The sequence below is a fragment of the Lissotriton helveticus genome, chromosome 3_1, assembly GCF_964261635.1.
Source record: "Lissotriton helveticus chromosome 3_1, aLisHel1.1, whole genome shotgun sequence".
NCBI classification, from domain to species: Eukaryota; Metazoa; Chordata; class Amphibia; order Caudata; family Salamandridae; genus Lissotriton; species Lissotriton helveticus.
Genome location: NC_136061.1, coordinates 376,210,083 through 376,226,579, shown reverse-complemented (window position 1 = coordinate 376,226,579; position 16,497 = coordinate 376,210,083). Strand labels below are relative to the sequence as shown.

General features: G+C 47.7%; 1 protein-coding gene across 1 annotated transcript in view; it reads right to left on the bottom strand.

Annotated features, from left to right (window-relative positions):
- The window catches only part of BLTP2 (bridge-like lipid transfer protein family member 2), a 748,021-nt gene that overhangs the window by 304,425 nt on the left and 427,099 nt on the right, over window positions 1-16,497 (bottom strand). The window contains exon 24 of the mRNA XM_078680109.1: window positions 15,863-16,157. Within this exon, the coding sequence (XP_078536235.1) occupies window positions 15,863-16,157 (295 nt within the window). The remainder of the gene's footprint in view (window positions 1-15,862; window positions 16,158-16,497) is intronic.

The window sequence follows — 16,497 nt, the reverse complement described above, 5'->3', positions numbered from 1 at the left end:
GCTTCGTTCCTGTCCATTAAAAAAGAACTACGAACGGAGGGACTGCAATATTCGCTATTGTTCCCAGCAAGGCTCCGGATTTCATTGGATGGGAAGGCACTGTTCTTTACATCATCGGCAGATGCTTGGGCCTGGTGGGACTCTTACAAGGCTGGAACGGATGGGGCCCGCTACAGGGCTGAGGAGGAATTCCAACAGGGCTCGGTACGAAGATCCAAGCGGCTTCGGAAACGTGGCCAACACCGGAAAAAGCCGACGGAATCGCAGACGGAGGTGGAGCGGAAAGCAGCACTGCAAGCGGTGAAGGAGGTCTCGGGCGTGGTATCGCCACAGCGGGGAGGTGAATCGATATCGGAGGACAAAAGAACGGGGTTGGAAACTGAACTGTCGGAGGTGGACAGCACAAGGGGCCCAACAGTAACGCCACAAACAGCAGAGGAAGTCTTCGGCAGCTGACTCTCGAACCAGGGGGGGGGGGCTGGCAGCGACAGCCTGGCTGGAATGGCGTGCCCACCTGCTGGAGCAGGCAGACGTAAGACTGGACAATTGTGAGTTTGGTTGCATACTGGGGGGCGGGGGGGACAAGGGGGGCGAATTCCATTGCAGTAGCTAGTTCACGTGCCCAGAGGCCCCTAAGGCCACCGCAGTACAGACTGCGGAGTAGCAAGTTTTGAGAGCACTTTGCTCAATTGTTTGGACGGGGGTAACTCTTTTGTAGTTAGGTCCTGTTCTAGGGGGTAGGATGTCTAGAGACGTTGGGGTAACTCAGGACAGAGGCGGGGGAAAGGGGAGGGGGGCTGCGCAGGGAGGGGTTAGAGGGCGATGGGAAAGGGAGACGGAACAGTTGGGCATGGGGGATGGAGGGGTCATTACTGGTGTCTGGCCACTGTTGGACGGGGATCTCAGCCGGCAAAGCAGAGATAATGGATAGTGTGGGATCATTAAAATGTGTGTCCTGGAACGTGCGGGGTCTGAACTCAATGACTAAAAGGCACAAAGTTCATTCTTACCTGGTCCGGAGGGGGGTTCACATTGCCTTCCTGCAGGAGACTCATCTAACTAAAAAAGAGGGGGCCGCACTACAAAGGAGGTGGAGGGGTCACCTGTTCTACACCACATATTCAGCGTTTGCCAGGGGGGTACTGGTCTGGATTCGGGCTGGGGTTCCCTTCCAAGTCACTAAGCATACTGTAGACCCGGAGGGGCGATTTGTGGCTGTTGAGGGATTACTCAGGGGCCGTGACATAGCACTCTGCAGCGTTTATGCACCGAACACGGAGCAGGCGGCTTACTTCACTAAATTATCCAAGCACTTAGCTACCTACTTCGCTGGCCCAATATTGATGGGGGGAGACTTCAACTCTATTGAGGACACCACCTTAGATCGATCACACCCGCCACTACACGCTTCCCCAGTACATAGATTGGCGAAGTATAGATTGAAACGGCAGGAGCAGTGGGACTTAACTGATGTGTGGCTCATACAGCACCCTGCTGAGAGGGACTATTCCTTCTATTCCAGCATGCACGACCTCCACGTCCGTATAGACGCATTCCTATGCTCCCAACAAGTATTACCGATGGTTGCCCGTACGGAATATTTAACACGCACGATATCGGATCATAATCCCCTACTACTCACACTGGCCTGGATGAATGGGTCTGCGCCGATCCCGACTTGGCGGCTCCGGCCAGACACATTGGATGACCCACCATTCAGAACGGACTTAGAACTCAGAATCACCCAATACTTTACAGAGAACGAGGGAACTACCTCCTCAAGAGCCGCCGAATGGAACGCATTCAAGGTAGTGGTAAGGGGACACTGTATAGGGAAATTTGCAGGTGTGAGACGAACGTTAGTAGAGGACTTAGACAAGGCTGAACGGACATTGCGGGACGCTGAAAAATCGCGACCTGGCCACCCCGAATTACAGGGTACGGTTAGTGCAGCACGAGAGGCGGTGGCTGTTGAGGTGGAGCGCCTACGCAGCTTTGATTACAAATCTTATTTGACTAAGGCTCTCGCTGAAGGGGACAAGACGGGGACGCTCCTAGCCTGGCTGGCCAACCCCAATAGGGGTTCAAACCCGATACTATCCCTAACAGGAATGGGCGGGGAAGTGTATTCCACCCAACCGGACATAGTGAGGTGCTTCAAAGACTATTACGGCAACTTATACAGGAGGGGCTTAGAGGCCCGACCCGAGGCGACGGAAGCCTTGTTGGCAGAGATCCAGCTGCCTCGGCTGGACTCGGAACATGCTAAAACAATCGGAGGCCCGGTCGACCTCGCGGAAATTAGGGGAGCCATAAAGAAAATGGCGCGTAACAAAACACCGGGGATGGATGGGCTGCCTATTGAGTTCTACGCAAAGTATATGGATTTACTAGCCCCGAAACTCAGAACGGTATATAATGAAGCCAAAAGGAAGGGCGAGTTACCCCAATCGATGCGCGAGGCGATCATGATCCCGTTGCTAAAACCGCGTAGAGATAGCACAGACCCAGCAACATACCGGCCGTTGTCAATGCTGACGACGGATTACAAAATTTTGAGCACGATCCTAGCCGAGAGACTGATAGCCCATATGAAGAGTCTGATTCATGGGGACCAATCGGGCTTCATCCCAACTAGGAACACATCCCACAACATTCGGCGGTTGCTCAGACTAATAGCGGACCCTCCACAGACTGCAAGGGCCCCTGTGGTGTTATCAGTCGACATTGAAAAGGCATTCGATAGCCTGGAATGGGACTACCTCTATGCAGTGATGCGGGGTTTCGGTCTAGGGGACGATTATATAAATTGGACCAAAGTGCTTTATGCACTGGCAGGCGCGAGGGTGAGAGTGGGAGCTTTAATATCGGATCGCTACGAGGTGAATAGGGGAACAAGACAGGGATGTGCGCTTTCTCCTCTGTTATTTGCTCTGGCCATGGAGCCGTTTGCAATGCTGGCTAGAAAAGGGGATGCGTACCACGGACTTGAAGTGAGAGGGACCTACCACCATATATCGCTGTACGCAGACGATCTTCTGCTATTCTTAGATAATGCCGTAGAGGCGGTTAAGGGTGCGGAGGATCTACTGATGAGATTCGGAGCACTCTCGGGCTTGAAGGTGAATTGGGCGAAAACTTGCCTCTTTCCGCTCCTACAGGCGGAGCAGTGTCTGACGGCCAACATTAGCATGCGATGGGAACCAGATTGTTTGCATTATCTTGGGGTTTACATCTACCACGATCCCACCAACTTGTTGGATGGGAACGTCGGACGGTGTATTCGAGCATTGAAGGGCAACATGTCCTTCTGGGCTACCCTCCCCCTATCCATGACGGGACGAGTGTCCCTCCTCAAAATGGTCGCCCTGCCGCGATTGTTGTACTTTTTCAGGACCCTCCCTGTATGGATACCGGGAGCAGTGTTCAGGCACCTGAAATCTAGCATAGTATCCATAGTATCCTTCCTATGGGGAGAAGGCAGGCGGCGAATCGCACTGTCGACTCTCATGCGCCCGAAGGATCAGGGCGGGCTAGCGGTCCCAGACTTCGAGCTCTATTACCTGGCGGCGCAACTGCAATTCTTCACGCAGGAGGTGGCAAGAGTGTACCGGGGGCCTGACCAAGAGAGAGACGCGGGCACCCCCCGCCATGTGCTAGCATATATAGCCCTACAGAGGAAATTAATACTCAGAGGGTTGACCCAAGAAGAAAGGACGCTGCGGCTGTGTTGGAACCGCATGCAAAAGCGTGCTGGTCCTGATCACCCATATGCGCCAGAGATACCATTAGGGATGATGACGGCGCTTCCGCACGGAGGGGATTGGTCGAACCTCCAATTATGGGAGGAGGCGGGACTTCAGATGGTGGGTGACCTATATACCGACGGGGTGCTGACGGCATTCCAGACTCTGCAGGAACAATACGATCTCCCACGAGGAGACTATTTACTGCATGCGGCAGTAGTGAGGGCTATTCAGGCACATTGGGGGGAGGGACTGATTGAACCTAAAACGTCACTGGCATGCCAATACACGATGATGAAAGCAGGGACAATCAAAGCGGTTACGTGTCTCTACTCCAGAATGAGCACGGAAAACATACCGCCACTAACACGCCTCAAAACACAATGGGAGACTGATCTACAAAAAGAAATCCCTGACACAACATGGTCCCAACTGCTTCAGCGAGCTAGGAAAAGCACCAGAAACGCCCGTTTCCAATTAATACATCTTTACATCCTTCATAGGGCCTACCTCACTCCGAATAAAATAGCACAATACTTTGGCGCAATAGATGCAGCATGCCCCAGATGCACGCTAGTTGGCGCTGACTTACTGCACATGCTCAGGGACTGTCCTCAATTACATGAGTACTGGATGGGGGTTGGGGACACCCTGAATTAGGTCACAGATAGAGTCCTACACTACGACAGCGCGGTCGTCCTTCTGCATTGGTTTCCACACACGCGCAAAACCAAACTGTCGAGTAAATTTATAGACATGGGCCTCCTTATTGCAAAGAGGGAGCTCACCAGGGGTTGGAAATCTAAGACGGCACCGACACATCAAAAATTGTTGAACGAATTTCTGAAATGGGCAGCGGCGGAGAGCACACTTAGGTACCAGCTGGTTAGGCGTAAAGCAGATGAGAAGGCTCAGGAAGCGGCGCTAGCGTGGGAGACCCTAGTCCAGGCGCTTAGGGACAGTGCAGGAACGAGAGACGAAGAGGAGGAAATAATAAACATGGAGGCCCCGGGGGAGGAGGTGTTGGACCCCACACTACTGCCGGACACACACACCTAATCACTGCTTTCATAATCCTTCCACCACCAATTCACCCAAGTTTACAACCATGACACATAGGCTCAGACACCAGGGGGACGGGGAGGGGGGGGGGGGGTGGGAGAAAAATTTAACTTAAAATTAATTCAGACATCAGAGAGGGTTCATACACAACTGCTGAACGAGGGGGATCAGACAGCATGGAACAGTTAAAAGCGGAGAGTGATGCATCAATGAGAGCAATTGTACGTGAAGACTGGAGCAGCCTGATCCATGATTATACGCCACCCAACCTCCGGGATGTGGGTTGTAAGGCTGTGTACATCGTGACTGGATGTAAAGTATTTCTTATGATCCCGAAAGCGCACTGGCATGTATGTTGTATAACTCGCGTTACCTCTGCAATAAAAATTGTTTTACAAAAAAAAAATATATATATATATATTTTTTTTACATTTTTTTTTGAGGAAGCCTTTACGGCGAAACGCGTTTGTCTTTCTGGGGGCAGGGGGGTCTGCCAATAAATCGTGAAATATCCCAAGCTTGGAGTGCCGTCTACTTTCTTGAAACGAAGCAAGTGTTTGCCGATATATATATATATATATATACACACACATCTATATGTGTGTGTGTGTGTGTGTGTGTGTGTGTATTTATATATATCCCAAACACTGCCCAATTTTGCTACATATATCGGCGCGTCTCAGCGGTGCCATCCCGTTAAACGTCAGAGCCTTGCCGTGTAAATATTGCCCAAAAATACTTGAAACCAAGTCGGGTCGCACTCACGGGAGAGTTATAAATCCTCTATTTTCAATCTATCACAAATTCATACAAGCCAGGACCATACGATGTCCCAATGTGTTTCGGTCTCTGAAAATAAAGGATTTATAACTCACCTATGAGAGCGACCGACTTGGTTTCAAGTATTTTGGGGGAATTTATATATATATATGTATATATATATATATATATATACACACACATATATATATATATATATATATATATATATATATATATACATATACATATATATACATATACATATATATACATATACATATATACATATATATATATATATATATATATATATATATATATATATATATATATATATATATATATATATATATATATATATTAGCTCCAGAAACTCCCCCAAACAAGAAGGAAGTGGCCGCACTCTCGTGGTAAGTTTCAGCAATTTTAGCAGTTTATTTGCACACATACAGGACGCGTTTCGGCATGCGCGCCTTATTCCACTGTATATATATATATATATATATATATATATATATATATATATATAACCAATATAAGTTAACTGTCAACAAGCAGCACTATAACTCAGAAATAGGCATATATATTCACTGAAAAACCAAAGGTTACAGGGACTTTAAAGTTAGACTCAGGTTTCACTCGTACAAAACCAGTCCAATTCAGCAGTTCTAGTTAGCTGAGATAACTCGTGCCCCTGCAATGCAATGCTTATGACCTCAGATATTACATAACTCATGACATGGTCAGTGACATCACTGATGACATCACTGATGGCAGAATGGTGGAGAAAGGGGGTGGGGCCTCCGGCGAGTTGCTGTCTTTTTTCATTTCGTTTTTTTCTAATGTTTAGGAAGGGGGCTGCGTGGCACCTCTTCCCTGGGCTGTTTTGTGATCCAGGGACCCACCTGCTAGCCTTTGCAATTTTTATTTTTTTAAAATAGCAATCCTAAGAGGAGAGGAGCCGTGAGGCTCCCCTCCCGGGCCCATTTCTCCCCCAGGGACCCCATACCCTGAAACTTGCCCCCCTTTTAAAAATAGTTTTTATTTTAAAAATAAAAAGAGAGGGGGCCGTGCAGCCCCTCTCCCGGGCCCAGGGAGCCTATCTCCCGGGGCTAGCCTTTTCTTTTTTAGAGGCCAGGCTTCTAGGGCACCCACTCTTATCTGTTGGGGGCCGCAGGGCGAGTCTCAAGGCCCCTGCGGTCCCTGCCGGCTAACCCGCCTCCTGCGGGAGCCGGCATTGTTTTTGGATGGCGTGAGCTGCTAACATGCAACTCCCTCTGTCCAAAAGTAATTCTGCTCTGCATACAGCAAGAGAGAGCATTTTACAAGCTCTAGCTAGCTGAAAGCAGAGCAGCATTTGCTATGTCTTGGCAGGAGCACCTAGCAAACAGCAATGTCCAGGGGGTGGTATTCCGGGACATTGCATGAGCCGGCCCTGGGGGGTAGGTGGGTCACTAGGTAGCAGCGGTGGAGGAGCATTGCCCCACTGCTTCAACTGCAAACTGAATACAAAAAACAAAATGATAAAAACATTCTGTTATCATTTTTTTTTTGTATTCAGCTTGCAGTAGAAGCGGTGGAGCGGGGCTGGGCTCCGCGCATAACAGTGGAAGGAGTGGTGAGCACTTAAGTGCGTATGAAGGTTTGGCCGGCCAAACCGTCATGCGTACTTTGCTTGTCCTCCACCAAACACATGCACAACCTGCCAGCCCCTGTCTGAGCACCGAACGACAGTGCTCAGACCAATCAAAACGCTGTTGTAACACAGCGTTGTGATTGGTTCAGGGGATTCTGGGAGGCAGTGTGGTTTGTTTCCTGGTTACTGCTACAGAGAGGCAGAGGAGAGGCGGCGGCCGGCGTTATTAGGGTACTTTTTTTCTTCATTTATTTATTATCCCGTCCCTCTGCCACACCACACCAGCCCCATTGGGTAGCCGTCACTACTATTTCCAGGGCCATCTAAGACTCCAAGAGGGGGGACCGCATGGCCCCTCTCCTTTCTTTATATGTACCCCAGGAAAGGTGATGGCTGCGGGGGGAGGAGGGGCGGGGCAGAGGGGGCTGATCCCACATGATTTGTGATAAAAGCCCGGAGAGGTAATGGGTTCCCAGGGCATGCGGCTCCCCCGGCATTATTTTCAACTTAAGCCTCGGGGAGGTGGTGGTCTCGAGGGGTGGGAGGGGTTCAAGAGGCCCTGTGGCTGTCCCCGGGGCATCAGTTAGCCCTTGCAGGGGGGGCCTGTGCGCCTGCCCCCACATAGTTGCACAATGCCACTCGCCCCATAATTAACGATGCACAAGACTGTGCTTTGTAATTTTATTTTTAAATTTTCAGCGTGAGGCACGGATCCAGCTCGACTCCTGTCGGAATTTCTTTTTTTTAATGCTTTTTAGGCCCTGGAGGGTCACTGTGGGACCCCCCACAAGAGGCCTAGAGGGTCAGGGTGTTTCTACCCTGACCCCTTTTCTTTTTTAAATGTTTTTTTCCTGTGACTTCGTTCAACTGAGTCACAGGATGGCTGCCAACATTTCCTGCTTTGAAGTGTTGGCAGCTAATCTGATCTCAGGCATGAGATCGAGAGGGGACGTGGAAACTCGCGTCCCCAGATATACAACGGGAAATGTCTTTAAATAGCGCTAAAACTACTGAACGGATTCACATCATTTAACAAAAAGGGCGCTTTCTGAACCAACACCTACCTTTCTGCCAAATTTGGTGCAATTCCGTTCAGCAGTTCGGGCTATAGGTGTGTCTAATGAGTTCTATGGAAATTAACATGGAGAAAAAGTTTTGGGATCTCCTCCCCTTTTTCTCAGCCCCCGCTTGAGTTTTGCCAGCTGTCTCAGGCCAGACAAACCATCATGGGCAGTGAAGCTCTCTCTAAGATGCACTGCTGGGGTTGGAGAGAGCAGGCAAAGACTCCCAGTCTGACCTGTAATGCTAATCGAGGGTGCTCAGGCCAATCTTGAAGCTGCTCTCACATGAGAGTAGATCCAGGATTGGCCGCAGGGCATTCTGGGAGCCTGTGCCTGAAGAAGAGGAGCAGAGGAGGGCGACACGTCCGGCTGAAGCAACGTTTTTTAATCATTATTATTATTTCCCCTCCCCTCCCTTCGTGACCTCTATGCCCCCCCACAACCCCCCCCACCACTCGTACCAAACACCGCCTGCTATTGCACCCTGGGTGACTTAGTCATTAAGATAATGCTGACTGCCCAAAAGTATCCAGAGAGACTGTTACTACCATAAGCCTAAAAGAAAACGCATGAAAATGAAACCTGATCAACAGCCAACACTTACGACCACACTTGGTTCAATAGGTCAAAATGAAGTATGACCCGTTGCATGGAAATCTCAACGAGAGGTTATTGGAATATTTGACCGTAAGGCATACCAGACAGAACTAAAATCTGCCCATAGATCAGACATGGGCTGATATACACATATTGATCCTTAAAATAAATGTAATTTTTTTATATATATATATATATATATATATATATATATATATATATACACACACATATATATATATATATCAGAGATGTCATCAGTGATGTCACTGACCATGTCATGAATGATGTAATATGTGACGTCATCAGCAGTGCATTGCGGGGGCGCGAGTTATAGTTAGCTGAACTAACTATAATGGGGGAATTTCTATGGTTTTATACAAGTGATATGTCCAACTAACTATAATGTCCCTGAAACCTATGTTTTTTCAGTGAATTGCAATGGTTTTTTTAAATGCTAATTTCTAACTATGCCTACAAAGTTAGGACATGTGAAGAAAGAGGAAGAAAAGCGCAGCAAGAAGCAAGACAGATTCAGAAATAGGCAACAGAAGTCCAGAAAAATGAAGAAAAGTGCAGGAAGAAGCAAGAGATGGGCAGGAAGAAGCAAGAGATGTGCAGAAAGAACCAACAGAGGAGAAGAAAGTCCTCCTGTGCCCCCGACTTTTTATTTTAGTGACGGGTACTGGTGGTAGCTTAGACTAACCAGGACAGGAGCAAGTGCTATGCTAAAAGACACTTAGAATACAGTGAAAACACCTACATACACTAGGGAACACTATGCGTTGGGGTACCCCTGTAATGACCATGATCTCCTCTGTATTTGCCATGAGTTAGTGCCTGGGTCATTGCATGAGTACATGGGTAGTGACTGGATGATTAGAGTGCTGCAAGGACAGTGCATGGTGATTTTATAACTGCTTGGGTTTTGGCGGAGTAATTGGATAAGTACATGATGCTGGATGGGTGATTGAAGGAGTGCATGGGTAGTGGCAGAGGGATTTCTGGAGTGCATGGGTACAACCTGGGTAATTGGAGGAGTGAATCAGTACTGTGTAGGTGGTTAGAGGTCTGCATGGGTAGTGCACAGGGGATTGTAGTAGTGCATGTGTTAGTGCCTGGGTCACTCCATGAATACATGGGTACTGACTGGATGATTAGAATGCTGCAAGGAGAGTGCATGGTGAATTTACAAGTGCTTGGGTTTTGGTGGAGTGATTGCTTAAGTTTGCACTCTTGTCACATCAGGCCACGCCCCCTACCTGCACCATTGTGCAAACGCACCCCCTGGTGCGTTGTAAATTGGTGGATTAAGTCCCCTTGAGTCCTGAGAATCCCTGGGGGCCAACAAGCCCACCAACTACCTCCAGTAAGCACCACATAGCTGCGTTGCAGAGCGGTGTAAAAAGGGAGTGTGGACTTGGACCACCTCTCTACAAGGCAGCTCTCTGGTGCTTACTAAGGGTACCTGGTGGGCTAGTTGGCCCCCAGGGACCCTCAGGATTGAAGGGAACTTAATTCCGTAATTTACAATGTGCCAGGGAGTGCATTTGCACACTTGGTATGTCAGGCCCTGCCCCCTCCTTGCACCACTGTGCAAATACGCCCCCTGGTGCATTGTAAATTGGGGGATTAATTCCCCTTGAGTTCTTGGCAAAAAGGTAGTTCTTGGTTCAGAAAGCGCTCTTTTTTTAAATAGTGTAAATCCGTTCAGTAGTTGCTGAGAAAATCAAAAAATAAAAGTTTCGATATTTAGAGGCGTGGTGGATTCCCGACCACGAGCTTCATTCTAATTTGCTGTCAACACTCCAAACCAGGAAGTGTTGGCAGTAGTCTTGTGCCTCGGTAACCGAGGCACAAGAAAACAGAAAAACAAAAGGTGAAAAATAACAAAAGGGAGCAGGGTAGAAACAGGGGCCTGCTCAGGGAGTCCCACAGGGACCCACTGGCCCAAAAAAAGCATTATAAAAAAAAAGAATCTGGTCGAATTCGCGCTTGTTGCGAAAATCAGGCAGAGAAAATTTTTAAAAAACGAAGCGCAGGCTCCCGCGCTTCGTTGTATTGAAGCCCTTGGGGGGGCCAGAGAAAAAAAGTGTGGGGGCCCCAATCCCACCCACACTGCCCCGGGGACCGCCACCTCCCGGGGCAAGATTATTGAGTTACAGGGGGCACGCAACCCCGGGGATTCCACCCCCCGGGGCTTCTTCTTTAATCTGTGGGGGGCCTTCAAGGCCCCCCCACCCCCCGTGCTTGTTTTTTTTCAAAACAACCTGTGGGGTAGTGGTTCTTTTTTAAAAAAAAATCTCTGGAACTACTGAACGGATTTACACCATTTAAAAAAAAGAGTTCTTTCTGAAACAAGGGCTACCTTTTAGCCAAATTTGGTGTAATTCCATTCAGCAGTTTGAGATGTAGCCGTGTCTAAAGTTTCCTATGGAAAATAACATGGAGAAAACACGTTTTGGGATCCCCCTTCTTTCCCAGGCCCCGCTTACCGAATCACCCCGAAACTTTCAGGATAGGAGCTGACCGGAACGCCCCACGAGTTTTGAAAATTTTGCGAAGATTCGTCAACCGGCGCCAAAGTTATTGGGAAAACAAAAAACGCATTTCCTATGGAAACTGGGTCTTAACTATAACTACCTACTGCCGACCGCCAGTCGGTAATATATTAACCCTAAAGGGCTGTAAACCACTAAAAAGAGTAATTGCTGATTAGAGGAAGAAAATGACCCCAAAGAGACAGCGGACATCCAACCTCCCAATAAGAGAAGTGTAACTATACCAAGCATATCAAAGTATATGAGATGGAAAACTCAAGATATTCTTAAAGAAGAAAAGAACAATAGAAGCCTAACACTGCATCCCAGACAACATCTCAAGCAGTGTTCATGAACAACCATGTTCCCAAAATGGAAGTAGGATAACAACATAACCTCCAGAAATGGTGGCTAACCATTAGTAATATTGACATACCGCAGAACACCAAATAGAGACCTTGAACCTGCTGTATATAAAGCCTCTCAGAAAGAGAAATACATATCAAGGGACTGTAACCACATGCGTAGGCAAGAGACACACATGGTAGTAAAGGCAGCAGAATGCCCTCATAAAGCATCCTAATCTTTGTCAAAATTCACATGACTGAAAATCAATTCATGCACCATCTTAATTAAAAGAAAAGTGCCCTCTCAAAAATAATAATGAATACCTGCATCCCAAAACTGTTTTCAAAGAAGCATTTGACATAGGTAAACTTACTAAACAGAAGAAACATCACAAGCAATTAACCTCTTGAGCATGTAGCCCATCATCAAGGGAAAAAGGGAAGAGAAACTTACGTGATAGGTAACCTTGTACTTCATAATCAGCCAAAGACCTTTTTTTTTCTTTTCAAAACAATAATGCCTGCTACCACAGGAATACCACATCGGGTGTCATCAACGGGCAAAGCTTAAACCACCATGACACTGCCATAACATGACCAAACGCCAAAGATTAATATCCCTCCATGCCAACCCAGTATAGGGAAAGAAATCAAAGAGGAATATAATTAGAAAATGAGAAATTAGGACTGTGAGAAGCTGGCCTGGTATATGATGTCCACTTATGTAAGTGGACACCTTGCACGAGTCCAGACAACCCTATGTTGTATATGGTGATTTAAGAGGTCCTTTGAAACCTCAGTAAGTGGTAGCTGTGGAGAGCAGCCTTCAGGCTTAGTCCAGGAATGTAAAGCAGCTTGTTTTACCAGAATGCAATCTTATATGTATAGATTAAGTGAAAAAGAACCACACAAGGTATTTATAAAAATATGTATTTATTATATAATACTCTGTAACACACACAAATATCTCCTACCCAAAGATATGCACAATGCACACAAAATTTGCAAAAAAATCAAGTAAATAGCACGAAATACACAGTGGACTCCAGTGGGAGACTAAATCATATACTACGAAAGTGGTATAAGAACCACGACTCAGATCAAGAAAATGTCGAGAGGACTTAGAAGTGCTGGGGACCCAAGGAACCACCCAAGGTTGAGTGACTAGGAATCCTACGTACTCCGTACAAGTCAACGTATAAGTCGCGGTTGAATTTGTAAAGATTAAGGACCCTTCCCAGTGGACCCTGAAAAATCCCCGTGGAAGACTGAAGGTTGAAGAGCCACCCCACCCGTGGATACCCTAGTACCAACGTTACCTACACCAGGGAAGCCGGGTGCATAGGTATGTAGTGGTGTCCAAAACCGCAGTCAAACCCAATGGAGGACTTCAGCAAAGTGACTTCACAAAAGTGCTGAAGAAGAAGAAAGTGTCTGGTGGAATCAGAAGGTGGATTCTTTTTAAGAAGTGCCTGCAAGCAGAAGGGGACAGAGTCTATGTCACTTAGGAGTGACCAGGAGAGTTGGTAGACGAATGCCCTCTGAGTTCGGATGTTGCACGAGAGATTACGATGACTTTGACTGTGTAGCTGTGAGGACCAGATGACACTGAGGAAGACCAGGAGCCCTGCACAAGCTGTCCCACGTTGGATGTCGAGTGCTGAGGCAAATGCAACCAATGCAGAAGTCAAAGAAGGTGCAATGTTGGGACCAGCAAGGTCCAGGGGACTCACCCAGAGTGATGAAGGGAGCCCAAAAGAAACAAATGTGACCCTCAACAGGACCCACAGGCAAGAGGTACTGGAATCGCAAGAGAACCTTGAGCAGCTCATCAAAAGATGCAGGCCATAGTGCACACGATGCGATGTGGACGAAGACTTTGGTCACTGGAAATGCTTGAGGTGGGGGATACTTGGAGCCCGAAGATTGTGGAGGAAGGAAGCTAACCAGCCTTTGCAACTGCAAGTTGATGCGGTGCACAGGGCTTTGGTTATTGCAGCCCCCACAAGGGATACTGGCCTTAGACTTGGTGAGAAGACAGGGCAGGCCTCGAGAGCGGTGGAGAACCACCACCTGTATGGCAGAAGCCTTCGGCGTCCGGAGGAGCTCAGGCTCAGCCGACAGTTCGACTTAGTTGCGGTGCCTGCGAATGCAGGGAAGTAACTCCTTCACTTCAGGGGAGATTCCTTCAGGTGTCTTGATGCCCACAGGCCTTGGAAGGTTCCTGTATGGTGCACAGGCACAGATGATACATAAGACTGGAAGGGAGACGAAGTCTAGCATAAACGAAGTCCTAAGTGCCCAGACGGCAGAAGAAGAAGTGGTGCCTGATCTGAATCTTGTCCCATGGCGAATCTAGGGAGCCACCCACAGGTAAGCCCTTAAGTACCCTAAGGAAAAGGTTGAGACAATTGGGGGGGGGGAGGGGTGTTACTCCCATGTCCTTTGTCCAGTTTCGCTCCAGACCGGGAGACAACGGCTCCCAGAGCTGGTATGAACTGGACAATGATAGGAGGTACCAAATGTGCCCCTCATGCAGACTCAGTGGCGCTGGCAAGCGCACCCACCTGGTCCCAATACACTAAATCCTGTCTGGAAGGTGGTCACACCTCCCTGTGACAGGATGCCTTTTATTCTGCCTTCCCCTGCTCTAGCTTGGCTCATCAGCAGGAGGGCAGAATCGTCTCTCTGGTCTGCAGCAACCATTTTGTGCTGTCCAGGTGTAAATGGCTGGCACCGGGAACACTGAGAGCCTAACAGAGGGCTCTTCCAGTGCTTGGAATCATAAAACGGTGTGGTAGTATGATTCCAACATGTTTGATACCAAACATGATGGGATTCGTTTCAGCCAATTTTGAGATGGTCAAGGGGTAATTACGCGGTGCCCCTCTATATAGTATATGCCTGTTTCACTTACAACCCGGGAGAATGGGCTCCGTAGGCTGTAGGCATGTCCTGCTAATGCACGGGCACCCTCACACTTTGAACCAAGCACCCTGCCTTCAGGATTGATAAGGCCTGCTATAGTTGTGACATAGATTCTAAGTGCAGTGACCCTGGATATAGGAAACCTATATCTTTAGTAAGTGGTGCTAGCACCATCTTACATAGCCCGCAACTACTTTTTTCCCAACTCTGGAATAAGGTTTACGCTTGCCATTGTCGGGAGTAAATTTCCAACATTTCTCAGTATGGGAAAATATTAGAGAAGAGTTGTTGAAAACCCTTAAAACATGCAAGTTAGTAGGTTTGCACAGACTCAAAAGACATTCTAACCCTGGAATTATTGCTTACCACTACCTTCATCCCCAGTATGTAGATCTGCGGAAACATGGCAAAATAAGGGGATTGCAAGTATTCAAACACTACTATGGTATGAGCCCTGGCATAATCAGAGAGGCTATATCAGAGCTCTTATATAATGAGATTGCTGCACTAATTTGTTGTTGCCCTATATGGCACCAAAGAGGCAAGTAGATTTTGCTACAGGACAAGCTGATTTATGAAGCAGCCTGCCCCACAGACAAGTATTTTATTAAGTATCACACCCCTGGGAGAACCTTAGTCAGAAGGTTTGTTTTCACCTCAATAGTGGTCAACTTCTCCTCTACTGCCTCAGCTGCCCTCTACAACGCTCTACTGCAAACAATGAACTTTCTTCTGTTAGAGCCTCATGTGACAAGCAATGCTCTGTTTCAGGAGGTGTATGCAGCCCACTGGCATTTTGCAAGTCTATATACAGTGTACCATCAGTGTCCTGAGGGGCAATATGTGCCTCCAGTACTAAATCAGAATCAGAGTCAGAAAGATAATTTTGGAGTATGACATTGCTCTTGATCAGGCTAATTGTTACTCACAGAACAAGATCAGCATTAGCAATAGGTATTCTAATGGTGCAGACAGAGTAAGAGTCAGCGTGGCTGGCTTGGACCAAATCACCAGAAAAATCACCAGATCCAGTCTAGTGGAGAGGGATATTTTAAAGGTTAGGAATCTGCAGTTAGAAGTATCCATCAGGAACCAACTTATCTATGTATGTTATCTGAAATGCAAACAATTTCCAATTGTCAGGGTTGGAGAACATAGTGCATTTTGTTTCCTGATGGCTCACCTCCTGAAGAAGTCCGCTCGGTTTTGCCACTGATGATAGGGGTAATGATCTTTTTGGGAGGAGGGAACCCGTGCATGGAGCCCCTCTTCAGTTTCTTGGTCTGGAGCAGGGCATCAATCTTCAGTCCCTTCAATGCTTCTGTGGAGAGGTTCCGCTTAAGCACAGCCGCCTTCTTATAGCCATCATAGAGACCAAAAGCAATGTCGCGGTTCAACGTAGTCCACGATGCCCGCAAATCAACCAGGTGAAGGCGGTGAGTGTAGAAAGCATTCTCCCCTTCCATGGCTGAGAGTTCCTGTAAGAAAATAATGTATTTCAAATACAGTGACAAGGAAGGAGTTGGTTGGCACACAAAAGAGCATGTCACTAACCGTGGGGGAGGCGGGTTGTACAGATCTAGGAAATCAGCCACAGTATTACTTCCTCTGTCAGGTGACTTATTTCGTGCAGGCCACCGACATTTTGTCTTGTACTACGAGAACAGTTGTTGTTGTTTCAGACATCAGGCAATACAGTGAATTGGTATTACTTGTTTTTAGAGCCTAAGATATTATTCATACAACCGGTTTCTACCATGGATTCGGTGTGACCGGAGCACGTAACTCCAGATGCCGTTTACAGTACCGAAGTATGTA